The 26,628-nt window shown below is 34.1% G+C and overlaps 6 protein-coding genes across 6 annotated transcripts; 3 read left to right on the top strand and 3 right to left on the bottom strand.

The window, feature by feature from the left end:
* The first annotated feature begins 740 nt into the window (after positions 1-740).
* On the top strand, positions 741-3,547 carry LOC131846168 (pseudouridylate synthase TRUB2, mitochondrial). The gene is made up of 5 exons (XM_059195409.1): positions 741-931; positions 1,008-1,199; positions 1,927-2,143; positions 2,246-2,382; positions 3,258-3,547. Exons 1-5 carry the CDS (start codon positions 808-810, stop codon positions 3,506-3,508), a joined length of 921 nt encoding a protein of 306 aa, XP_059051392.1. The 5' UTR covers positions 741-807; the 3' UTR covers positions 3,509-3,547.
* A 409-nt stretch (positions 3,548-3,956) lies between these two features.
* Positions 3,957-4,601, bottom strand: LOC131846169 (PAXIP1-associated glutamate-rich protein 1). Its single transcript, XM_059195410.1, has one exon. It carries the CDS (start codon positions 4,530-4,532, stop codon positions 4,074-4,076), a length of 459 nt encoding a protein of 152 aa, XP_059051393.1. The 5' UTR covers positions 4,533-4,601; the 3' UTR covers positions 3,957-4,073.
* A 351-nt stretch (positions 4,602-4,952) lies between these two features.
* LOC131846161 (box C/D snoRNA protein 1) lies at positions 4,953-8,652 on the top strand. The gene is made up of 5 exons (XM_059195400.1): positions 4,953-5,064; positions 5,142-5,418; positions 6,228-6,546; positions 7,568-7,720; positions 8,330-8,652. Exons 1-5 carry the CDS (start codon positions 5,021-5,023, stop codon positions 8,647-8,649), a joined length of 1,113 nt encoding a protein of 370 aa, XP_059051383.1. The 5' UTR covers positions 4,953-5,020; the 3' UTR covers positions 8,650-8,652.
* Positions 8,653-8,868: 216 nt separating this feature from the next.
* LOC131846162 (nudC domain-containing protein 1) lies at positions 8,869-11,652 on the bottom strand. The gene is made up of 2 exons (XM_059195401.1): positions 10,342-11,652; positions 8,869-9,374 (listed from the first exon to the last, which is right to left on the bottom strand). The coding sequence occupies exons 1-2, from the start codon at positions 11,567-11,569 to the stop codon at positions 8,881-8,883; spliced, it is 1,722 nt and encodes a 573-aa protein (XP_059051384.1). The 5' UTR covers positions 11,570-11,652; the 3' UTR covers positions 8,869-8,880.
* Positions 11,653-11,888: 236 nt separating this feature from the next.
* LOC131846170 (uncharacterized) lies at positions 11,889-14,088 on the top strand. Its single transcript, XM_059195411.1, has 5 exons — positions 11,889-12,007; positions 12,198-12,269; positions 12,500-12,628; positions 13,264-13,419; positions 13,970-14,088. The coding sequence occupies exons 2-5, from the start codon at positions 12,207-12,209 to the stop codon at positions 14,078-14,080; spliced, it is 459 nt and encodes a 152-aa protein (XP_059051394.1). The 5' UTR covers positions 11,889-12,007; positions 12,198-12,206; the 3' UTR covers positions 14,081-14,088.
* A 2,325-nt stretch (positions 14,089-16,413) lies between these two features.
* Positions 16,414-26,478, bottom strand: LOC131846164 (vesicle-trafficking protein SEC22b). Its single transcript, XM_059195403.1, has 5 exons — positions 26,245-26,478; positions 25,978-26,087; positions 20,819-20,939; positions 19,770-19,968; positions 16,414-16,745 (listed from the first exon to the last, which is right to left on the bottom strand). Exons 1-5 carry the CDS (start codon positions 26,317-26,319, stop codon positions 16,597-16,599), a joined length of 654 nt encoding a protein of 217 aa, XP_059051386.1. The 5' UTR covers positions 26,320-26,478; the 3' UTR covers positions 16,414-16,596.
* Between the last annotated feature and the right edge of the window lie 150 nt (positions 26,479-26,628).

Raw genomic sequence — 26,628 nt, 5'->3', positions numbered from 1 at the left:
TTTTAAAAAACGGCTTAATATGGATATTAATCTTATCTGGACTCCAGCTCACGTTGATGTCACTGGCAACGAAAAAGCTGATGAACTGGCTAGGTTCATCACAAACTGTCAAATTCAAGGAAAAGAAAAATACATGTTAATCCCAGCTTCAGATTTTATCGTTGAAATAAGAAAAACAATTAAAACTAAATGGAAACAACAGTGGGAAGAATCTATAAAAGTTAAAGGGAAATGGTTCAGAGAAATACAGCAAGAATTTAAAACGCCATGGTTCATTCAAGGAAAATATGTGGAAAGAAAATTTTATTCAATTTTATGTCGTCTTAGAATTGGACATGGAAGATATAAAAAGCATTTGCATAGGATGAAAATGGTTTCGTCTCCTATATGTGATTATTGTTCTGCCGACGAAGATCAATCATTAGATCACTTGTTTTTTGAATGTCAACATTTCGCAATCCAGCGATTAATATTTATTGATAAATTGATCAATATATATGATAAAATGGAGATCCCGCGCTCCATCCAGAATTTATTAAAGAACACAGAAACATACAAACCCATTTTCGAGTACGTAATAACAACATTTCAAGATATATAACTACTGAAGACAAGTATTAGAAAAAAAAAAAAAAATACGAAAATATTACTGAAGACAATGGCTGTATGGGCTGAGTCCTTTTGCCTTTCCCTAAAAAGGGAAAAACAGAACCAAAAAAAAAAAATGTCACTAACTTGAATTGCACTGACATTTATTTGTTTACTAATGGCACAATTTACTATTAATTTTTATGTAATATAATAATAATGGGAAAGATTCGTAATGCAGTGGCCGCATATAAAGCTCTAAATGGACTCATATGTGTTTACAAACCACCGTGCGTGCCCATTAAACAAATTCAACACACTTTAATAACCAACTTATGTAGAGGTTATGTCTCATTCGTAGTTGTTATTCATTATTGCAATAGTCGAACACTCCGTTTGAATAGTTAATTAATTTATAGATCTGAACGAGTTACCTGGTCGCCCACAAGAGAACAGAGTAGAAATAGTGGGTCCTACCAACGCTCCGTTGGCTGTGAAGGTTGTTCCTAATCTCGCTGATGACCCTCTGGTGTGCGGTCCACGATACATAAACGAAGATTTCCGATGTAGCTGGGCTTCACATTTAGGTTTATTCTCTAGTGGAGTTTTATGTAAGTACCCCATTTTTGTAGTGTCCATATCAAAAACATACTATTATATATGTTTAAAATTACCAACAGAGGCTGTGGTTTCCATTAAGGCCTTTAGAGTAAAGTGACCAACTATTTTTTGTTCAAAAAGAGTACACTTTCCAAGTATTTCATAGTTCAAAAAAAAGAAAAAACAGTGATAAAACTTTATTTTCTTTTAAAAATATATTTTTCTTTGGATTGGATTTTTTTTGCTGAATAGATGATGTTAGTCTAATAATGTAGGCACATCTGAATAACTTTAATTTTGCCACGCTTTTTTTTTAATATAATATAATAACTGCCACAAGTTTAAACTATAGCGAGCATGACTAATATCTGCCCTTATATCCACAGTGACATAATGCAATAATAGCATGCAGCAATCTGTAAAGTATAGGGCCCCTTCAATTATGCCGAAGTGCCGCATGGTGGCAGCGCGCCTGCAGCGCTGCAGCCGCACTGCTGTCACTAGGTTTGAGAATTGTAGTGCAGTACATAGTTTCACGATGGACTCATTCATAAATTCTTCTACTAACTTGTACAAAAACTGTGTGGCCGCAGCGCGGGTGTAGCGACTGCAACTTCGCGTTCTTTTTTTAAACAGATTCACAAAGTAGACAGGCCGCAGCGCTGAAGACGCACAGCCATCGCGCGGCACCTTGGGGCAAATTTGAAAATAATTTAAAAATATTTTATAATCTTCCAGTACTAGGCATAAATGATGGTACCAGATTAACATACCACATAAACACAGCTAGACTCACCAGGGCCTACAAAATACATGGCCAGCTTGGCAAAGCTACAGATACATATTTCTGGAACGGGAAAACAGTTGAGAAGGCAACATTTCGCCATGTGACGAGGCAAAAGATGGATGGTGTTGTGGCCCATATGCAGGCTGCCCACCAAAAAACTATGTTCGAGTAAGTAACATGATGTACAATACATGTTTATTATATATATGCGGGTGGACCATTACATTACATTGAACATTATCATCTGTAAAAAAAATATATCAATTTCAGGTTGACAGGAGTGCATGTGGATTCACAATCAGCATATGAACTGGCTTCACAGGGTCTAATTCGACCTGTGAATAGTAAACTGCCAGTGCTTTATGGCATCAAGTGTGTACACTTTCAACCACCTCATTTTACATTAGGTAAGTCCATATGAGGGATAAAATCCGAAATGAAGTAATTCGCCAGAGAACTAAGGTCATCGACATAGCTCTTCGGATCTGTAAGTTGAAGTGGCAGTGGGCTGGTCATATCTGTCGCAGAACCGATACTCGCTGGAGTAGGTGTGGACCGCGAATTGGCAAACATAGTGTAGAACGCCCCGCAGCTAGGTGGAGCGACGACATACGTAGGGTTGCAGATAGTAACTGGATGAGGAGGGCTGACGATTCTGCCCAGTGGCGTGCCTTGGGAAAGGCCTATGTGCAACAGTGGACTGCAGTGGGCTGATGATGATGATGAAGTTCATATTACAATATACCCAATATTGTAATATACATTTAAGGGGCCGTCGATGATTAATCACATCTTTTTTACCTCCCCTCCCCCTTGGTGACATGGGGTGAGGTTTAAACTACCCCCCCCCCCCTCTCCCTCACCCAATACCACGTGTATTTTTAGTAAAAAATCTTAATATTTTTTAATATTATCTTTAAATACAGGCACAAAGTGTAATCTTATTTTATTATGATATTAAGGTCCATGATAAAAATTTATACAGAAAGGTTGTAGATTGGTTTTGATTAGCATAAAATGAATACACGTGATGTCTTACTAGACCCCTTCCCTCTTGTGATATTTCGCCTTTTTTGTCCTTGTTTGTTAAATTCCACGCGGACGAAGTCGCGGGAACAGCTAGTTGTATATATGTATGTATGATTGTCACTACTATATGTTAAAGAAACAGCTTCATTGGACTTTGTGATATGACCATACACAACAAGCTTGTGTTATATCTTCAGTTTTTGTTTTACCCCAAGAATATGGTACATTTTATAAATAATGTTCTCCATTACAGAGATACAATCTGTAAATGAATATGATAAATATCTGTGGACATTAATTCACGATTTGGGAGTCCAGCTGAAGACTGCGGCACACTGCACTGGAGTCCAATGCATAAGACATGGCAAGTTTGATGTAGAACTCAGTCTACTCAGGAAGCACTGGCAGTTGGAGCACATCTTGAACAATATGGATAAATGTCATGAGCTGATCGAAAAATACGAGGGAATATTAAAACCGAAATCTGCAACATTGTCCTCATGAAGTTTAGATTTAGACATGTATTAAATATAACATTGTTATTATTAATAAAGTAAGAGACTGAAAGTTATGACTCGAAATTATATATTCAGTATATGTACAGGAGATCTGTTTAATATATATAGTAGTTTCTTGTGTTTACTCAAAGTTTTTATATTTTAGTATAAACACCAAACATGACCTTCTTTTTTGATAAATAAAAAAGGTCATGTTGGACAAAAATTTTGACTTGACCAGCAAATAGGCTACAGAAAGGAATGGCTAAAAAGTGGTCCCATGAAATACTTCTATCTTCAGTCACATTTCTTTCTACTACATTTATATTTAATGTTTTCATCAAAAAAATCAATATATCCGATTATAGCCATAAGGCTTATGGCAGATGGAAAGAGAAAAGAAAAAAAAATATCTAATGAAATAGAATAGATGATAATGAATTTCCATACTCTACTGTCATAAACACCGGGTGCATATCTTGGCTAGTATAATAGTTCAAACTGCACTCTGGTTAGATACACAAAAAGGAGTCCTTTTACACTTTCTATAAAGACTACCTCTAGTTCATATATCAACTAGGTTGTGATGGTGAGCTTGAGACTGGTGTATTCGCTTGCTTCTCCATTTGCTCGATCCGTTTGTGTCTGATCATGTTCGACAGGATCCCATCAAATGATGTAGTTTTCTTTTTAGCCGAACCCCTCAGTGTGTCTTCACCCTCCCTGCGTACTCGTAATTTCAGCGAATTCACTTCATCCATAAAATCGAAATCTGATTTCTCTTCTCTGACCGGCGACACAGGCATTTCTAGTTGATTCGATTTACTCACTGCCACCGGCGAGGGCGCTCGCCTACCTGGGCACTTCCATTCCAGGTTCAGAGTGCCAGTTTTTTCGATATTCTTATAAAGTTCTTCCAGTTCTGCCGGATCTGGCATCCAGTTTTTGCCAATGGTAATGCCGGCTTTAGACAATTCGTCGTCTGAGCACGGCAGCTCCCAATCATCTCCTTGAAGCTCAGGAGTTCCCATTGTATGTAATATAAGAATAGTTCAATAAATGTTTCAAACTTTCAAAGCTAAAAGAGAAAACAAACAACAGCAATGCACAGAGTAGGAACCTACCTACCTGTCGAAATTATAATTTAGTCTGAGAGTCTAAAATCTCATTGGTGTTCTGTGCTGAAATCTGTCCACAGATCAGAAAACCTAACTCTATGATACTTTTTCATTATTGAAAAAAAAAACATAAATAGTTATTACAGCGAAATATTTATTTACTTTGATAGATCAAAATCGTATATAATTTTTTATGGATAATTTCACTCACTATAGTCACTTTTCTCTAAATTGTCTAGGCAATGTAGTTCGATTGCAGTGACGGCTTTTTGCCAGTGCTAAAATAAAAAAAAATAGTTTATCTATCTATGGTATCCTTTATTTATTATTTTTAAATGCTTGTTTATATTATAGGTTATGAAATACATTTGTGATAAAATTAATACATTTTTATTATAATAATGTCATCTTCCGATTCAGAAACAGACAGCCAGCCATTGTACAGGTACAATTCAATATTCACAAACAATGTGTCATAAAAATAATAACCATAAGATAACTTTTATTTAAAATAAATTTTAGATTGGGCGATTGTGAAGTTTGCGGAGATAATAAAGCTATTTACACCTGTCCAAAATGTGAAGTAAAAACTTGTGGCTTAAACTGCGTGAGGATACACAAAAAGGAATTGGAATGTGATGGAGTTAGGGACCGAACAAAGTTTGTTAGAATGAAAGATTTTTCCGACACCGACCTATTGAGTGATTATCGTATGCTGGAGGAGTGCGCGCGGTTCGTATATGGCGTGAAACGAGACGAAAAGAAACGCTTCACGAGAATTGATAAGGATCTTCCTATTGTGAGTACCAATATCTCAATTTTTAATAGTTTGTTAAAGATATCAGATGTTTATAGCCCTGTAACACAGCGACTTTATATCTTCATATAAAATTCATTAGCATCTTGATCCCGCCTAGAAATGGTAAAAAAGAGACACACACTTAGACATAATATAATTTTATTCTGGATATTACTATCAATTCATTTATTCTTATAAAAACATTAATTGTAAACCTTATGTCACACTATGTGTTGTCTATATTTATGAATATGTTATTGTGTGTGATTATTTACAATCAAATAAATGATATATCTATCTATCTATCTAATCCTGTTAGACAACTATACTGTACTGTGTTGATATTATATTGTAATATTTATATTTCTATAATTTTGAACTGTTGAGTGCTCTGCATTCTAATTCTGTGGTACAGATTTATAAACATAGTATTATAACTTCGAACTAAGAATAATGGACAAAACTAATGAAATTTTTAGTTGAATCAGCATTCTCAATGTGGTAGAACAATAAAAAAAATTTATTTCTTCCAGAATAAGAATATTTGTTGACAATGATAAAATCTTGTGCTAGCGATTTTCCTTTGAGAATCCAGCTTAATACATGTTCTACCAGCTTATGCCAGGTATCAACTACCTGGTCTGGTATTTTACATCTCTTGAGGAGGCTTATGCCAAAAGGCACACAGAGTTGTAGGACATTTTATAAACCATAAAATGTGCCCCAACTGTGGGGAGAAAGGCTATATTATTATTAAGTTTACATCTCTGAAAGTGTGTAATCAAAATTAATATTTATCTCTATTTCAGCATTTATTCAAGCTCAGAAATGCAGCCCGAAAAAGAGGCATAGTACTGCAGTTCTTAGCACAAAACTTCACAAGACACAAAATGAACACGACCAAATATAATTTTAAAACTGAAATAATAAACTGGAGAGTGGAGTGGGTTTTTCCTAATGTGGACACGGATCCTATAAAGTTTATTGATGAGAAGTGTTCAGAAAGGAAAAGATTATCGGAACTATTAGACAAATACTTAGATCCCGATGCTGCAGCGTTTGAAGGGTCTAAAGCGTTGACTTATTATAAATCAGTTGGTTTTAGCGGAGTGAAGGTGCTTTTAAAAGGTATTTTATATTTTATTCATCTAATATATAGCTGAATAAATGCCAAAGGGCAAACCACAATGCAAAGAAAACAAACAATTTTTTTCCAATAATGGTATCTGATTCGCTATAATTTTTATATTAAAAAAAGACACATAATTCTAGAGCTAATACATAGATATACTACTTAGAGATTAGTAAAAAAAGTAAAAATATCACAGTGAAAATTTTGATGAGCTCTCCTTTAAAATTTACCGTTTGCGTCATGTGGCTCTATGGCACTTAATCAGCGATATGTACTTGCTATCTATTTTTTATACTACAAATAAACTCTATTCAAATATAAGTACTGGGGGAAGAGATTATTTGTAATGGGAGCTAATGACATCACTGCTCACCGCGCACCGCAATGTATTATGTTAGGTCAACCTCCTTGTAGTTCCCCCTGGAGAAGCCATTGCAGTTAATTCCTAGTTCCCCCAATCACGATGGGCAAATTGGCCTGACTTCATGCTATATAATCATTTTCCAAACCATTTCATTGTCACCCATTAAAAAAAAATATGTAAGCACTTTTAAATAATCATATATTTTTGATTCTACACTCATTTCATAATTAAAACCTATAAATGAATACTGCAGTTGTCATTATCCAATAAAAAAATAACTTGAAAGAGTAAACAAAATGGAACAATATGTTAAAAATAGATTTTTAATCTATACACATAAATAATAATAGAGTGCCTGTGTGTAATATTGAAATAAACGTTTTTTACTACAAATTTATATTCATATCGAATATAAATATGGCACATACTCAAATATAACATTTTTTACAATTTGTCTATCTGTTTGTCTGTCTGTTTGTTTCGGCTAATCTCGGAAATGACTGCACTGATTTTGACGGGACTTTTATTGGCAGGTAGCTGATGTAATAAGGAGTAACTTAGGTAACTTTTATTTTAGAGAAATAAAGTAAATTCCACGCGGAGAAAGTCGCGGGAACAGCTAGTTTTACCCAATTCTTTTATTCATTTCGCAGCTGAAAAAGTGAGAGGCTCATCGAAAAAGTTCTTTGAATTGGATCCAACCGAAACATTAGCAGACAACCTGTCAGGCAAATGTATTGTGGAATTCCCCATTGTATTTGTGGTCCTTAAGGATCATGCTTATAACTTGGATATCATTGCACCAGGTATGTATGCAAACAAAACATAAGCTGCTGTTATTTAATTTTATCACTATAATTAACTTTTAAGAATGGGATAGAAAATTCTTTTAAACTGTCTTTTGCCTGCAGCTACACGTTAATTTATCCCCTTAGGGGTGGACTTTTTAAAAATCCTTACTTAGGGGATGCTTACGTCATAGTAGCTTTATGCATGCAAAGTCTCAGTCCGATCGGTTTAAAATTGACAAAGTTTCATACAAACTTTCATCCCCTATTTTATCCCTTGGGGGTAGAATTAATCAAAATCCTTTCTTAGCGGATACCTACGTCATAGTACCTGCGTGCCAAATTTCAGTCCGATCCATCCAGTTGGGCTGTGCATTGATAGATCACTATGTCAGTCACCTTTGAGTTATACATATATATTTAGATTTAAGCACTTTTGAATAGTCATATTAATATTTTTTTTATTCTATCACTTATTCCGAAAGCTATCTCATCACAAGGATAAGCATTTTAAACATTATTATCAATTAAACTTAAATTTAAGTACTTTTGAATAGTCATATTACTTATATTTTTAATCATTAATTCCAAAACCTGTATTTCATTAATAATGAAATATTATTGCAGAAGATACATTTGAATATCACAGTAAAAAGGAAAAAGAAGATATGAGTAAAGAAGAAATAAGCAACAGAGAACAAAGAAATGTTACTCACGAAAATATTACACAGCATAATGGCAACCAAAATTATTCAATGCAAACGCAACGGGGCTTCCATAAAAGAAAAAGAGAACTTCTAACAGAGAAAGTGGCGAAGGAGAAGGAGTTGGAGATCAAGAATGAAATAAAAGCAGAAAGAAAGAAGAGGCCCAAGAATCTCTTGTTCACCACTGGGTATTCGTCAGAGGAGAGTTTAGGAGACAGTGACAGTGACAACGCCAGCTAGAATTAAGGATATATTTATAGTTTTAAATTTGACGTGTCACTATTTATAAGTATAATTAGTAAATCACGGAATCTTACCGATTTAGTGATCACCCGTGATCATGGCGGTTGAAACACTGCCGGAATATCGGAAACTCAACAAAAAAAAAGTGGTAAGATCTCGTGATTTACTAATTATAAGAATATATTTAGTTTTGGTATTATAATAAAATGTTATACATTCACAGTAATCTTACATTATTTCTATAGCAATCAAATTGTTTTCAGTTAATATAAACAAATGTTCATTAGTGGCATTGATGCCAATAACTTCTCCATATTTATCAATGTTGAATACACGCTGTTGTCCAACTTTCATATCCACCATGACACCATTTGTCCGTTTTCTCAGTCGGGTATCTTTAGGACCTGAATTTTGATAAATGAATATATGTCTACGAGCTTCACATACAACACTGTACATGAAATTTGGGGGACATGTAATGAATTTGCGATTTTCTTTTGATGATTGTATATATCCAAAAGCCATTAAAGTTCCTTGGTGTTTCATGGGCCATGTGTTTGAATTGACGAGTTGCGCGTTAGGCTGCCAAATGCAGGCGTCCACATCATGCCTCAAGACTAGTGCTGGAGTCTCGTGTGTCTCTAACTGTACACTGAATAAATACTGATGTACACTTAACGGTATCCTATGTGTAGTCTCATGATTTGTTGCTTGTATTCTCACTGAAAATTTAAAAAAATTAAATAAATCTTAGACCATATTACAAACTCTTATTAATATTATAAATGCGAAAGTTTGTGATGGATGGACGTTTGTTACTGTTTCATGCAAAAACTATGGAATGGATTTTGATGAAACTTTACTATATAGCTTGTAATGTAATGTGGACTCTACTTTCTGCAATTAGCCTCTCATTTGGGCTGTTGTGCATGTAGAGAAAGACTACTAACATAGCCAGCCAAGCTCCTCCCAGAAGAAGACTCAGAAGACTCTTGGACTTCATGGGCTTCGAGAAGCGCAGAAGACTGTTGGTCTTCACGGGCTTCGCGGAGCAACTTCACCATATCAAGGCTTTGTGTTTGTTGTGCGGCCACTGCTGCACACTCCAGCATTATGTGAGCGGCCGTTTCTTCGGCTTCAAAGCAGCCCCGACAAAGGGGACTGTCTTGCACCGATTGTGTACAGATGTTTGTTTAAGGAACAGTTGCCCATTATTGTCCCTATCATTATTTTAAGGTTTTGCCTATTTAGGTTTAATAGACGTTTTGTGAGTCCTGGGTTTGTGTAATAATATAGCTTATATATCAGAATATATAGGCTATAAATTTCATGTCGGTGAAACTATGGGCAAATTTTTAAACATAAATATGTTTAAAAATTTTGCAATAATTACACTTACACTATCAACTTAAAGTTGCAAGTAACTAATATAAAGTAATAGCTATCTAGCGTATATTGAATGTGTCTATATAATTTAGCTCTTAGGCATACATAGTGTTGGATTACAATCCAGTTTTGTACCCAACTACAGGCTCCTAGTTATATTATTATATTGACTGTAATCTGTTTTGTATGCTAATAAATAAATAAATAGTTTCATGGGAACATAAATAAAGAATATAAAGATAAGAAATAAACTCCTATGTATTATAGAGTATATTTCTTTTATTATTTTAGGCATATGCTTACCTAAAACAGTGTCTTCTTCAGAAGCAGCATCACATTCCTCCAACTCCTGTGTTGAGAATCCTGGCACTGACTGATCTACAACAGCCTCTGTGTCTGAGCATAAATGTGCCAGCCTTTTATGTGCTTCCTCCACTAAGCTAGCATCCATGATTTCCTCACCATTACTATCTTCATGTTCTAGAAACCGATCCCACATCATGCTATCTGCCTTGGTGATCAGTATATCGACTTGACCATTCTCTAGAATGTTCCATGTTGTTAACTCACTGTCAACCTTATGCCTCAATGTGCCATCCACAATAGTATTGCCAGCGTAGCTTACTTTAATAGCTAACGGAGTAACACTTATATGTAATAAATCTTTAGAAATGTTTTCTGGCAATCGTAACGTCACATTAACATCTTCAGTAGTTTGTAGCCATGTGTACAGTATTTTCCTTGGTTGTTTTACAATATCATTCTCAGGATCTGTTATGAACTTGAAAGGATTATCGGAAGCAATATACAAAGCTGAACAGGTGCTTTCTATAGCCGAGTAATGGACGATGCCTTTGCCTTGTAATTGTCTTATACACACTTGCTTCCAGTTCTGCTTGTCATTCTCATATGTGACCCAAGTGAGGACAGTGTTGAAATGTTTCTCAGATTGCTCAACAGACTGCAATAAACAATGCAATAATTCACTACTACCTTTCTCTTCAACCTTTGAGTCTACAATCACAAAGAACTTTCCCTCGCCAAGCACCAAACTTGAGTGCTGCGTCTGCCATGATTCGGTCCTACTAGCCTGGCTGTTTCTATTACCGGTCTCAACAATATGGAGGTATCCAGTACCATCACTGATAGTGGCTAAATTACCAGAAGGGAATATCAGGGATAGATTGAAATGTCCAGATTTTCTTTCGATATGTGCAGGCACATCGTAGACAACAGTGTTCTTGAAACTATGGTTATTGTTCTCAAAGGTTACGTGACGAACTTGCTGTTTCTTATCGAAGTAGTAATAATTAAATGTGTAATTCCAGAAATCAAGTACCAGGTGGTTATGTAGCGCGAAGAGTTTGGCATGAATAAAAGAATATTGCACTTCGTCTGGGTACACTTTATCCACTGGCGAGGGGAGATCGTGCACATAATTTGGAATCGATTGGAAGTGGAGCTTGTATCCCTCGAATTCATGATCGAATAGGCGCCTGTCGGGACGCAATTCAATTACTGACGCCGGCATGTTCGGTTATATTACTAGTTTCAAATAAATAAATATTCAATTAGACATGTTTCTTATAAACAAATTAATTGTATTTCTTCTATAGCCCCAAAAATAAAAAATAAACTAAAAAAATTATTAATTCCACGGTGGTCACGAACAATAAAATTAAAATTTATATACACTATTTGACTGAAGGACTGACAGTGACACTAATTGTGAGTTAATTTTGTTGGCAATGCTGCCTTGCATCCAGAGCCACATAAGCATAATTGAAAAGAATAAAGTCTATAATAGACAATTACTTTTTTATTTTGTATTCAAATGTTTGAATAGTTTTGCAAATTTAGTTTATGTCGCTTTGAAATAAGAAATGAAATTATTATTTATTTTGTATGTGCTTTGAGCACAAGTCGAAAAGTGCAAAATTTAATTTATAGTGTAGGACTGTAGAAATGAAATAGAAATAGAAATAGAAATAATCTTTATTCAAATAAACTCATTACCATCACTTTTGAATAGTCATATTTTGATTCTACCACTCATTCGGAATGCAATTCATCAACAAACATACAAGAAGAATGAGCAAGAAACTTGTGTGTTGCTCTTTTTAATAGATGTTTTCTTTATATTCATTATATAAAAAATAGTTTAAATAATGTCGTCCGTAAAGAATATTGAAACATATTTTAAATTGCCGTTCCATCAAGAAACTACTTCTGTACGTACTGTTTAAAATATAAATACCGCTTACCAAAAAATAGACAAGCAAATAAACTTTTCAAACAAAAGTACAGAATTGCAAATACAATATAAAAAATACAAATATTTGTTTTTTATGTTTGGTATCCCATATTAGGACAATTCAGGATCTGTTTTATTAAATTTTGATGTTACCAGGATAGTTTAAAAATTGCTTTATAACTTATGCACCATGATGTTTGCTTACAGAATGAATTCTATATCCACTTAAATTTAAAGGAATTGGCAGACAAGTGTGAGCTGAATAAGGATACTGTATTTAGGTGCAGAACTATAGGCATCCTACAGAGTGTTAATGGAAAATTTATGTTGAATGAGGTAAGTAAATCACCGTATATTAAGGAATAACATTTTAGTCCTTTTTCTTCATGTATGATAATGATGGTGCACCAGTCTGCGCTACATTTCATCATCCTCCTCTGGTGCCCCAGCGTAAACTGTTAGCGCAGGTGGCAGCATCATTCTGTTATCATCCATAAAAAAATACAATGGTCTAACTGACCTGATCGTTCAGCTTTCTTTCCTGATGCTTTAAGTTTATCCATATTAGTTTTTGTATTCTCTCTATAAACAGTATTTTTCTAAATTTATATGATTTAAAATATTCTTTATAGATCAGCCAATTAGTTAATCATAAACAATTATCTATGTATGTAATGTTTTCTTAAGCCCTTGCTCCTATGTCAAGAAATAATAAAAAATATTAGTCACAACCAGAACCACTCCTTTTCAACTTCACAAAGTCTTTTATTAACTTATTATTTGCACACCCAATCAACACTTCCTATGCCACACTCTATTGGGTTGACTGGAAGAGATCTCTTTTAAAGATAAGTCCTCCTTTGTTAACATTAGTTGTAATTAATATACTTACAAGTGTATTTAAGTGCAATAAAGAATATTTAAAGTCATTTTCAAGCTGTGTAGTAATATGTCACGTTTGTTAATTCCAGTTGACAACACCTGTAAATACTTCTGATGCTCCGATTGAGTTATCAGCCATATACCTTAAGACTCCACCTCCATCGACGGTGATCCCATATCCAGTCCAAGTGTTTGGGACAGTGCAGTGGGAACACAAACCAATGTTATTCGCTAAATTTATACAAGTACAGTTTCAGTTTGTTTTTAAATTAAATTGGACAGAGCATATGCTAAGAGTTGTATATATACACTATAAGATGAAATATGAAGAAATGGAGCAAACAAGTGCCTCTTTGGTACCTAAGACACTGGACTACAAGACGGGCATCAAAGAACTTTGAAATGAGATCAACTTGGTTCTGGGACCACTAGAATTGAGTTGTGGAAGTTGGAGCTCAATGGAGAGAACTGGAGGAGAGTCCTACAAAATGTCCCAAAACTATTTTGGGACATTTTATAAACTACAGAATTAACCCAACTTTGGAAAAAGGCTTTATGTTATTATTATAATTTAGAGACAGGCCTGTGACATCTCTCTCTCATATTAATTGCATTTGTTATTGGTAAACATCATCACTAGCTGAAGAGCCCTTATGATGATGTCAGAAATATTGATAAAAAGAAATTCCCAGAACCTTTAGTTGCAAATTGATAAACTTCAGCTCTTTAATTTTACACAAGTTTATATTTTTCAATCACTTGACATATTTTTCATATTGGTATGTTTTGTTACAGATCCTTCACGCTGCAATGGCGTTACGAATGAAAGAAGCCTGCAAATCTATAACTGACGCACATTTAGCTACTCATAGGAATGAGGATGGCTATTTTGAAAGTGATAGATAACTTTATTCACCTATAAATCTCGTCATTTTATAATTAACTAGTTGTGCTCGCGATATCGCCCGCGAGGACTGTGACCTTGGACATTTTTAATTATATTATTAAAAGCAAAAGAAATATGTTTCTTCGTTCCGGCTTTAAAAATGACGAATTTCCGGAAAACCACCTTAAGAGAATCTTTTCACAAACTTTGTCATATTTATTTATATTTAATGAGCATATGTTTCTAGCTTTAAAAACATATGTTTTATTACAGATACTTCACACTGCTATGGCGTTACGAATGAAAGAAGCCTGCAAATCTATAACTGACGCACATTTAGCTACTCATAGGAATGAGGATGGCTATTTTGAAAGTGATAGATAACTTTATTCACCTATAAATATACATATATAAGGAAAAGATACAAAAATACATGAGTAAAATAGACGAGCGGCAATCCACGAGCTACAAACCACTATTTGGACGCCAGTTTATTAAATTGACAGTTATTCCTACTATTTTAAAATACTTATGTATAAAATCAAAAAGATTGGACTAATTTTTAACGTATTGTATAAAATAGTATGTTAATATATCAGTGTTTTCTTCTCTAAACAATATTTCACGTTGAGCTTTGACCTTTTTGTATTGCTACAGATCACACATTGTACACTAACATTTCAAACTTGTAATTTTCAACACAAGTGTAATGGGATCGTAATTTCCACAATAAAACAACAATATATACATTAATGTATGATCACAATAATAACAGTTGTAAACCTTATGGTCGTACTATGTATATTTATGAACATGTTTTGTGTGAAACAATTGTGTGTGATTAGTAACAATCAAATAAACGATCTATCTATCTATATATAATTGACTTGTGGCGGAACTGTTGACTTGGTAATTGTTAATGCATAAAGTATATAATTAGGACGATGTTTTTTTAATATGGACACTGTTGGAACAGGTTGATATTTATTTATTTTGCACACAAAATATACACATGGCGGACTTAATACCTGATGACATTATCTACCAGTGAATCATCTAGACAGATAATAAGGTTGTGGACATTTTTAATGTATACTTTAGTAATAAAAAAATACCAATAATATGTATTTTATTGTTCCTATTAGATTGTCCCGATTGAAGAGATTGTTAGTTTTTGTGTATAAATAAAAGGAATTTAAAAACAAACCTGGTTTTCATTATCCGCGCGATTGGTACACTGGATTTTCTTTATATTTGTACCATTTGTACATTTCTCGCTCGATTTGTACACTTTGTGACTACACGAACATTTCGATGCACACTCTAAGATGTATATGCCCTTAGAAGACAGCCGATGAATTAAATTGCATTGTTTATTTATAGAGATAGTCTGGTCGATTCGCAGACTTGAGGGTAATTTTTCTATCCTAAGATTTGTTGGATAATATGATTAGGAAGGAAGGGTAGAACAATTTATGCAATTTACTCGAATAATTTAATATCTTATATCAGAAACACGCTCACAACTCGGCCGCTCCATTCGCGGGCTATTAGTATAATGCTATTGTCAAAGTAACTTCACAGACCGCCATCTTGTGGCCCGCTACTCGAAAAACCGGAAGTCATAACACTTATATAAAGAAAGATAAAAACTAGTAAAGAATGCACATTTTTATTAATTCTTAAATAAATATATTCATTAATTAACAATAAGTGAAAATTTACAACATTCCTTCACCGAACACAACTGTAATATAGCATAATTTTAAGTTAATTATTAGCAATTTTTATTTTATTGTGAATATTATTACAATTAGAGCAATTGCTTTAAATAATTGATAATATGTACTTGGTATAAATGGAGAAGAATATAATTAACAAAAAAGAAAGAAAAACATTGTAATGGAATGCTTTATCCAAATTATTATATCTTATTGACTAAGAAGCATTAGACTTCCACTCAGAACCAATGTCAGACATTGTTGTGCATTTCAATATTGCTATTTTTTTTATTCTTTTCCTTTATTTATTTTGTGGAATATTTTTTTATTATTATGTACTATATTTTATTCAAAATAGAAAAAATACTAAAGATTTCTGTTGTTCCTAATATTTATATTATATTATGATGTAAAAATGAGTTGAATTTATTTATTCAAGCATAATAAATGCTTTAATATTACATTTGTTTATTTATTATTGTCAGAAGACACTGAAATGTACTTTATGTAGTGTAACTTTGTGCATTTTATACTTTACCTTGATGCTGTGAGTTCGATTCCCGCATAATACATACATGATTCACGGTCTTTCTATCTGTATTGAGGATTTATATATATTAAGAAAAAATAACTTATGCTCATTTCTTCCTTAGTACCCAGTATACAAGTTTGCTTATTCCGAAACTAGATGGCGTTGTGTAGCATATGGTAGGGTTTACTTTTTAATTTTCTAATAGTAAAAAAACAGGCAAAGGCATGTTCCAACTCATTTTTACTAGCACTAAGATCACAAAGTATACAGCCAAAGTAAGACCCTAAAGAACCCAGAAGTATAGTACAAAAACAAGCAATATGACCGCGCCAGCAGTTACTTTTACCAGCATAGACTTCGTGTTTAGGTATGTGGCATCTTTCTTGTATTTCTGCGTCATCATTGATAGGTTTTGCGTTTTTGTGTCCAATTCTGAAAATATATAAATTAAAATTAAATATCGTTATTACGTTTAATTCAAATTCAAAATATCTTTATTCATGTAGGTCTATTACAGACTCTTATGATATGTCAGATCTACCGTCAATTCGGAATGATTTTGAGATGAGAAGAACTGACAAGAAACTCAGCTCGTTTTTTTTAATGTTGTACATATTTACAATAATACTATTTCATTTAAATTTTAATTTGAGAGAATAGAGTGACCACCAGCATATGCTATATAAAAAAAATAAAAAAATCTAATCAGTGTTCGCAACCTGAACAGACCAGTCCCCACAAGCAGCACCCATTCACGAGTATGACGGATGAGCAAGCCATCATTGCACTCAACCATATTAGAGGGAGCACATCGACCCGGCCCACCACGCCGCCACAAGTTTGAACTTTATAGCGAGCATGACTGTTTCAAGTTACTCCACTACGTCATTTATATTATTTACAGCATAAACTGTACCAATCACAGTTTTCAATCATTACAATATTTAATTTACATTATTTAAATTACAATATGTTATTATTAAATTTAGAATAAGTTTCTTTAGTGTTTATTACATTTTCTATGTCAATGAGAAACTTATATACCTCATAACAAAAGTTAAAATTGTAATTAAGTCCACGAATTGTAGTCATTCAAGTAGTCGTTTATTTTATAATAAGTGTATTTTGTGTGCAAAGTGTATTTTTTACATGTATCTTAAATTTCCCTTCATTTAAATTCAAATTAACACTGATGTTACGGTTTATACATTAATGTTACTGTATAAAAGTCAATAAATATTATTATTATTTCTATCTGTTTATGCTAAAGGATAGTCCTATTTAGGGAGCAGGGTTTCACCTTATTTTTAAGGGTAAAATATAACACTGTATTGTGCTAATAAATAAAAAAATGTCCCTTGATAAACAATAATAAACAGTACATTTATACAATGTAATAGAATCATCTACAAATGAAATGGCAATGCATAAGTGGTGTACAACAACTGTTAACGAGCAGGACGCCAGCGTCTTTGCCAATACAATAAAATAAATGTACACGCCGATATATGGAAGTTGTAGCATTGGAAGCGAGTGTGCTGCGTCATGATGCGCCACCCCGTAGATGCCCAGGGGTAGTTTTAGGGTTGCCATATAGAAACTTATCAAGTCAGGAACAATTCTAGAACAACAGTGTCGGGTCGTGGTCGTATAGTAAAAAGTATCTCGTTTTTTTGGGGGGGGCAAGTGCGAGCGGACAAAGCACTCCCCTCCCGCGCGCTGCCCGTACTCACAGGTAGGCAGCGTCATTCGTTGTTTAGTACTAGTAGGTCTTCAGAATTCGACAATAAGGTTTAATTACACGGGATAAGATGCAAAATTCTGTGACAATCCCGGATTTCCCGGCCATCTGGCAAGCTTATTTGTATATTGTAGAGAGCGAGTGTTACCGGCACTGCGCCGCGCTGTAGCACGTCGAGGATGTTCTGCATCATGATGCGTCATGCGGATGAAGTCGCGGGCACGGCTAGTATATGATAGAGAGCGAGTATTGCCGGATGTTCTGCATCATGATGCGTCGCGCTGAAGCAGAATAGAGAGCGAGTATTGCGGAGAGTGTTGTTCTGCATCATGATGCGTCATGCGGATGAAGTCGCGGGCACGGCTAGTATATGATAGAGAGCGAGTATTGCCGGAGAGTACTGCCGATGTTCTGCATCATGATGCGTCATGCGGATGAAGTCGCGGGCTCGGCTAGTATATGATAGAGAGCGAGTATTGCCGGAGAGTACTGCCGATGTTCTGCATCATGATGCGTCATGCGGATGAAGTCGCGGGCACGGCTAGTATATGATAGAGAGCGAGTATTGCCGGAGAGTACTGCCGATGTTCTGCATCATGATGCGTCATGCGGATGAAGTCGCGGGCACGGCTAGTATATGATAGAGAGCTAGTATAACCGGAGAGTACTGCCGATGATCTCCATCATGATGCGTCATGCGGATGAACGCGTGGAGGTCATATGATAGAGACATGGTACATTGCTAGGAATGAGTTCATTAGTCCACATTACTAACAATCCCATTTCCCCCCTGCTACGGATTGGGCCCCTGAGTTTATGCACCAATAGGCCCCTCTTCCCCACTGGACGCGTGCACAGGGTCCCGCTATGGATTGGAGCCCCCTAGTCTAGTCTAGTCCCTACTCTATTACCAAACGATAACCTATAGCTACTGGGGGAAAATCAGTCTTAACAAATGCTTACCGACTATGGTCAATTTGTTAGTTTTTGTTATTTTTTTTTATAAATGTCTCTCAAGGACAAGAATCCCTTATCACTTAATGACTTTTTCAAATTATTTTTGCCTGGTTGGTTTTGAAGGTAGGGCATCCCCATATACATCTCTAAAGTCATGTTCAAAAATGACTTTATCTATTCAAACAAAATAGTGCTTTATTATTATGGTCATGCCCCGCCAGCGTAATACCTTAGAAGGCAAAATGGGAGCTCCATAATATTATATATATATATATATATATATATATATATATATATATATATATATATATATATATTCAACATGAAATTTTGGCAGTTACAATAATTAAAAACTTATATAGCTGTTTCTAAAAACAATAAAAATATTATAATCATTATATTATAATAATACATGAAGTAAAAATTTCGTTACCCCTTTTTATAAATGTTAAGCGGACGCAGACATGAAATTTCGCACACTTATCACATAGAGAAGACTTTATTTTCAATCATTATTTTTTTTGCCTAAGTTTTTTGAATTATGGTTCATCTTTTATATTTTTTCTTATAGTCATGTTCAAAAATAGTTTCATATATATTTTGTTCTTTCAAACAAAATAGGTCTGCTTTATTATTATGGTTCATCACACATTACCATTTTACATTATCATTGTAGGCCTAATGTGCCCTGGGCCTCTAATAGGTGAAAGACGGCCCTCTTCACCATGCACGGCTAGTATATAGGAAGCAAGTATTACCGGAGAGCACTGCGCCGCGCTGCAGGACGTCGTCGATGTTCTGCATCATGATGCGCTGCACGTCCCCGAGCTGCGGCGCGAGGGAGGCGGCCGCGCCCCCCCGCCGCGCGCGCGCGCCCCCCTCCGCGTACTGCCTCCGCGCGCGCTGCATCCACGTGTCGAACTCGATGAACGTGTACGGACGTGTTACTGTGTTCACCTGCACCATACGTGCGAAGGGATTTTTTTAAATTTATGACATTTATTTATTTATACTCTTTATTGCACCAATTAGGGGGACACGAGCAAGGAGACTTATCGGGGACGAATCACTTGTAGCTAAGAGGCTTCAAAGTCTTCATCACCGACGTAAAGTAGCTTGTCTATCGGTGTTCTATAGGCTCCATTTTGGTGAATGTGCTCAAGAGCTGCACAACCTCATTCCTCCAGCACCGTTCCATCAACGTACAACAAGACGTGTAGAGCGGCTCCACCCCTACACTATTGACATCCCAGCTGCTCGAACTAACTGTTTTGCGTCATCTTTCCTTATGCGAGCAGCTAAGGAGTGGAACTCTCTACCAGCGTCTATATATATTATCTTGTTCATTTCATTAGGTTACAACATTTCTAATTTTTTTTAATTGTTTTTAATAGCCAATTAAAAAAAACTATGACATCAAACATACTAAATAATTAATAAAATTCTATACTGTATATTATCTTGTTCATTTCATTAGGTTATGGGCCCAGCACAATTCTAATTGTTTTTAATGGTAATTAGAATTCAGAGTAAAAAAACAATAAATTAGAAAGGAACTGCTACAAACAGACAACTTCGCTATATCTTTTATGGATACATTATTACATATTAGTTTATTTTTATTTTTGTACCTCTATTGTATTTTATCTGTATGTTTGTATTGTATTTTGTTGACTGATTAATGTAATTGTGTATCTACTTTTAATTTTGGTTGTTAATATTACAGTGCCTTATGTGTGTATGTGTGTGTTTGTGTGTGCCTTGTAAATAAAAATTTGTATCTATCTAACTATTATAAAAAACTTACCCTTTTACCGTACTGTTGGTAGAATTCTTGCGCAATTTCTTCTAAATAGCTAAATGCTAGCCTTTTACTATAGTTGCGCTCACAGAGAACCAGATAGCAGATCTCGTTCTCAATTAAATAGCTGGAAAAATATAAATGAAAGAGTTAGCTTCGCATTCGCAGCCCGAAAGCATACTAAATAAACAATAAAATTCTATTGGCGCTGCCACTGTATATTATTGTCGGTTTTTCGTGCGCGAGTCGGCTGCCAGCGCGAGTTGTTTTTACATTCAGCCCTCTCGCTCAGTTGTCGCCCGGCAATATTTCCGGCAGCAGTGGCAGGGGAAGCAATTAATTTTTTTTAGTTATTCATATTGGTCTCTATAATAATTCTGAATTTATTAAAGAAATAGAAATAGAAATAATCTTTATTCAAATAAACTCATTACAAGCACTTATGAATAGTCATATTTTGATTCTACCACTCATTCGGAATGCAGATTCATCACAAGAAGAATGAGCAAGAAACTTGTGTGTTGCTCTTTTTAATAGATGTTTTTTTTATATAAATAATTACAGTGTAACAAAAGAGGCATGCGACAATAAATAGAAATCGCTACGCACTCATTATTAGTGTAATCAGATAATATTGTCAGTGCTATGTATTTAAAATTTTTCTACAAAAACATTATTATCGTTAACGATTATTCAATTTTATAGTAGTTTTTTTTTTATTTGACATTTAAATCTTTTTTCTATTTTATAACAGATTTATAAAGGATTTTATTGTATTTTGAATAGAATAGAAAATCATTTATTCAAATAAACTTAATTGAAGCACTTTTGAATAGTCATTACATTTTTTTTTTGGTCTGTCGTTCGGAAAGCTGTCTCATCACAAGAAGAACGAGCAAGAAACTGTGTGTATGTGTGTGTTATGTGTGTGCTTTACATTTTTAAGTTTAAGTGTGTGAATACAAAACCAATTAGCACTAATTCAATTAAATATTCAAAAAGAAAAATATTGAATACATAACCAACTGGTTAAACAATTAATAAGAGGAAATCAGTCATAGTGATTAGAGCAGACCAGTCCCTACAAGCAGCACCCGTTCACGAGTAACGGATGAGCTAATCACTGCGCTCGACCATATTTTAGGGACTAATGACCCGGCCCACCACGCCGCCACAAGTCTGGACATTTTAGTGAGCATGACTACTCAAAACACTAGACCACGTCAAAGACTCACAATTGCTCTGATAGTTATAGTATTCACGTTTTACATAAAATATAAATGAATACAAAAACCGCTACGCTTTCATATTCGCAATCAATTAAATCAAGAAAGCAATGAGAAAATAAATTATAACGTTGTATGCTAATAAACTAATTATTTACTTGATATGTTGTCATCTATGAATTCGTCTATCCTGTAATAGGCTTTCTTACATAAAAATTGTTTAATGTAAGATTTGAATTGCTTCTCTGTCAGATTTAATGCAGATTCTGGCAGTTTATTATAAAATCTTATGCAATTACCATAGAATGAATTACTGATTTTGTGCAGACGGCATTTAGGTAAAATAAGCTTATTTATTTGCGTAAGTTTCTACTTGTACAGTCTTTAAGTTTTTTAAAACTCTCTAAATTCTTCCGTGTATACATAATATTTTCATAAATGTATTGTGAAGTAACTGTGAGGATATTTGAGTCTTTAAAGCACTGACGTAATGACTCTCTTGAACCCATACCATAAATAGAACGTATGGCTCTCTTTTGTAAAACAAATATAGTATTTATATCGGCTGCTTTACCCCACAGCAGTATGCCATAAGACATTATGCTATGGAAATAACTAAAATATACAAGTTTAATAGTCGCCACGTCTGTTAATCTTTAATTCTTCTAATTGCATATGCAGCAGAACTGAGTCTACTGGCCAATTTTGAACTATGGGGCCCCCATTGTACTATCGAGTCAACTGTTATACCTACAAAAACGGTATCATTAACAAAATTTACTATTTCATCATTAAGCAATAACTGTGTATTTATTAGTCTTACATTAGGAAGTGTAAATTTGTACACTGTTTTGCTGGAATTTAATAATAGGTTATTACATTAAACCAATTTAATATAGACATAGCACAATTTACATCGTCTAATTGATTACTTTGGCGTCCAATTTTAAACACTAACGAAGTATCATCCGCAAACAGCACTATATCTGCAATTTTCTCTACCATAAAGGGAAGGTCATTTATGTAGATTAAAAAAAGAAAGGGGCCTAAGATTGACCCTTGTGGAACGCCCATCTTAATATTAGCTCCCTTAGATTTTACACCGTCAATATTTTCTATCCTCTAAATAAGTTCTCATTAATTTTAGATCATTATCTCTTATACCATAATGTTCGAGCTTGTACAAAAGCGTTTTATGATCCACACAATCAAATGCCTTTGATAGGTCACAAAAAACTCCGAGTGCATCCTGTGACTTCTCCCAAGATTCGAAAATATGTGTCATTAGCGCAACACCTGCGTCAGTGGTAGACTTGCCGGCGGTGAAACCATTTACTAACAGTCCGTTAACCCTGAAGTGTTATAACATTTGATTTAACATTATCTTTTCAAACACCTTACTTAGAATCAAAATAGATATAGGTCTATAAAAAATTTATCTCCTGATTTAAATAATGGGATTAATTTACTAAATAATTAAATGTGGAAAAACGCCATTATCAATACATTTATTAAAAATAGTGGCTAGATATGGAGCAATAATATCTATGAAAGAACTAACTACTTTTACAGACATGCCTTAAAGGTCTTCCGTATTTTTTAAATTTAGCTGTTTGAATATTTTTATGATATGAAAGGGGCTAACATGTGAAAATTTAAATCTTAAAGAACAACAACCGATATTAGTCTCTAGTAATTTTTTTGCTCGAGATTGAGATGAGTCCAGAGAAGATGTAATATCAATCGGAATATTAACAAAAAAATCTTCAAAAATATTAACTACATCTTTTGTTGTTGTTATTAATTTATTATCATAATTTAATGTAAATTGATTACATTTTAGATCTTCCAGTTTCTTTATTTATAATGCTCCAGATGGTTTTAATTTTGTCAGAAGACTGCTTAATTTGTTTATTAAAAAAATTAGACTTAGCCATAATACAAACTTTTTTAAAAATTTTAGAATAATTTTTCACATAAGTGAATTTGTCATCAAATCGATATTTTTTTTGATCGTATAAATCAAACAAAATATTTCTACTTTTAAGTATTCCTACTGTTGCCCATTCCGTGAATTTAGATTTAACATGAACTTCTTTTTTCTTGAAAAATTGTTCATATTCTCCGGATAAAATATTATATTGTTTTAAGAAGTTAGAATCAAGAGTTCATAAAAAAAGAACATAATGCACAATTAGGGTAATAATAAAGACAGAATTTGTATAGAATTGTTTTGTATATAAATGTAAAAGTCCTTGAAAACTTGTCTTACTCGTAAACTCGTGCTTATGGGAAGCGGTCTGTTAGGGTTACTGATTAAATGATTCCCTTTTGACAAAATTGCAATAACATATCAACATTTTAAAACTTTTATCAATAGGTCATAGTATAATAATAATCTCAGGACAATTCCTACAGCGCCATCTAGACCCATTAAGCTAGCTAAAGCTTGTGTTATGGGTCCTAGACAACTGATACAAATACATAGATAATTTTTTTTGGTAAATACATACATATTATACATAGAAAATACCCAGACCGATACAAACAATCATACTCATGAATACAAATGTTTGTGCCGTGCGAGGAATCGAACCCGCGACCATCGGTCGTAAAGCGGTAGACTAGACCACTAGACCACCGAGGTCGTCAAGTATTCTAATTGAATTTAAATTTGAATATGTATTTTTGTTAATAATTATTATACAAGCTTATTTAAAAAAAAGCTGAGTTTCTTGTCAGCTCCTCATAGCTCAAAAGTACTTCAAACTAATGGTAGATTTAACATATCATAAGAGTCTGTAATATTATAATACATCGCAGCCCGGACGTCTTCCGGGCTGCGATGGTGATGATGAATGATGATTGATGATGATGATGAAGAATCTGTAATAGACCTATATGAATTGAGACATTTTGATTTGATTTCATAATATATAATCATATTTCATAATTCATCCAATAGCAATATGACATAAGTTATCAGGACTAATATTTTTATAGATTATATATTACACATTAATTACATCATTCCCTGATATTAAAAATGTAATCTAAATATATATAACTCAAAGGTGACTGACATAGTGATCTATCAACGCACAGCCCAAACCACTGGACGGATCGGGCTGAAATTTGGCATGTAGTTAGATGTTATGACATAGGCATCCGCTAAGTAAGGATTTTGATTAAATTTACCCCCAAAGGGATAATATAAGGGATGAAAGTATGTATGAAACTTTGTCAATTTTAAACCGATCGGGCTGAGACTTTGCATGCATAAAGCTACAATGACATAGGCATCCCCTAAGAAAGGATTTTGATAAATTCCACCCCTAAGGGGATAAATTAACGCGAGCGAAGCCACGGTCAAATGCTAGTGTATTCATATGTCCGATATATCTATTTGTCTTTAGACATTTCTATACAAATAGTCAGGTATCTAATTATGAAAATTAAATTACAAACTCAAGAGTGAGACTCAAATAAATGTGATTACTATGATTAAAAGCAGTGAAGTATATCTCTGAAATGGCTGGACCGATTTTGCCAGAATTTTATTGGCAGGTAGCTGATGTAATAAGGAGTAACTTAGGCTACTTTTATGTGTTCAGCCATTTCAGAAATTAGCCAAAAGAAACAGACGGACAGACAGACAAAAATTGTAAAAAATGTTATTTTGGTGTATGTACCATATCTACATTCATATGCATACAGTAAAAAACGGTTATTTCAATATTACAAACAGATGTTATAATTTTATTTAAATGTGTAGATTTATAGATGTGCCGTCACTAATAAAGTGTGACTCTTGACTATTCTGTCGCTTAGAGCTATAAATGGACATTTGTGAAGATAAGGTAACTAACAAATGGTACAGATAACAATAAATAATAAAGGTATAAGGTGTTAACATAAAATAACAAGCGTTCAACTCACTGGAACAGGTATGGCCCAGTCTCAATGGAGCAGCGCAGTGGCGACTGTGGGCTTAGTTTTCTAAACAGCATTTTTGCCTGATTCTGATACTCCAAAACATTGCAGCCGCTCTGCGAATTACCACAGCAAATTAAATTTAAAAATAAAATTCACTCGGAAAAAGAAAGTTAAGCGCACAGGTCGATAACTCTAGTGCAATATGCGCGGGTATTGTGAAATTTCGTGTGCAAGGAAATGGAACTAAATCGGAATTAATATGATTATTACCTGCTCGTCTTCTTGCATAGTAGCCGCTAAGGGTAGGCCATCCACGACCCTCGCAATCATGGTCATCAAAACCATTTTGATATTTTTTAAAGTCTATCACAATTGAGGAGAAATTTATGTTTTGACGAGTAATTTCATACACCGCACATTACTTTTACTTCTCATTATTGGAATATTTGTATGAAATTAGAAAACAACGCGATTGATGACAGCTGTGTATACACGACACGACAAAATGTCAAATTTTGCGATATGACAGCAACCTGTCACGTCAGCTTGTCTTTGGTAATGATAACGATGCGTTCGTGGTATCATAATTTGAATATCATCATAATGTTGGGTTCATGCTTTTTAAAATTTAGCGAAGTCATTATTTATATGAAA

The sequence above is a fragment of the Achroia grisella genome, unplaced genomic scaffold (genome assembly GCF_030625045.1).
Source record: "Achroia grisella isolate CSIRO2021 unplaced genomic scaffold, CSIRO_AGI_Agris_v1 utg503, whole genome shotgun sequence".
NCBI lineage: Eukaryota > Metazoa > Arthropoda > Insecta > Lepidoptera > Pyralidae > Achroia > Achroia grisella.
Note: the sequence above shows the minus strand (reverse complement) of the source record. Positions and strands in the feature narration are given on the sequence as shown.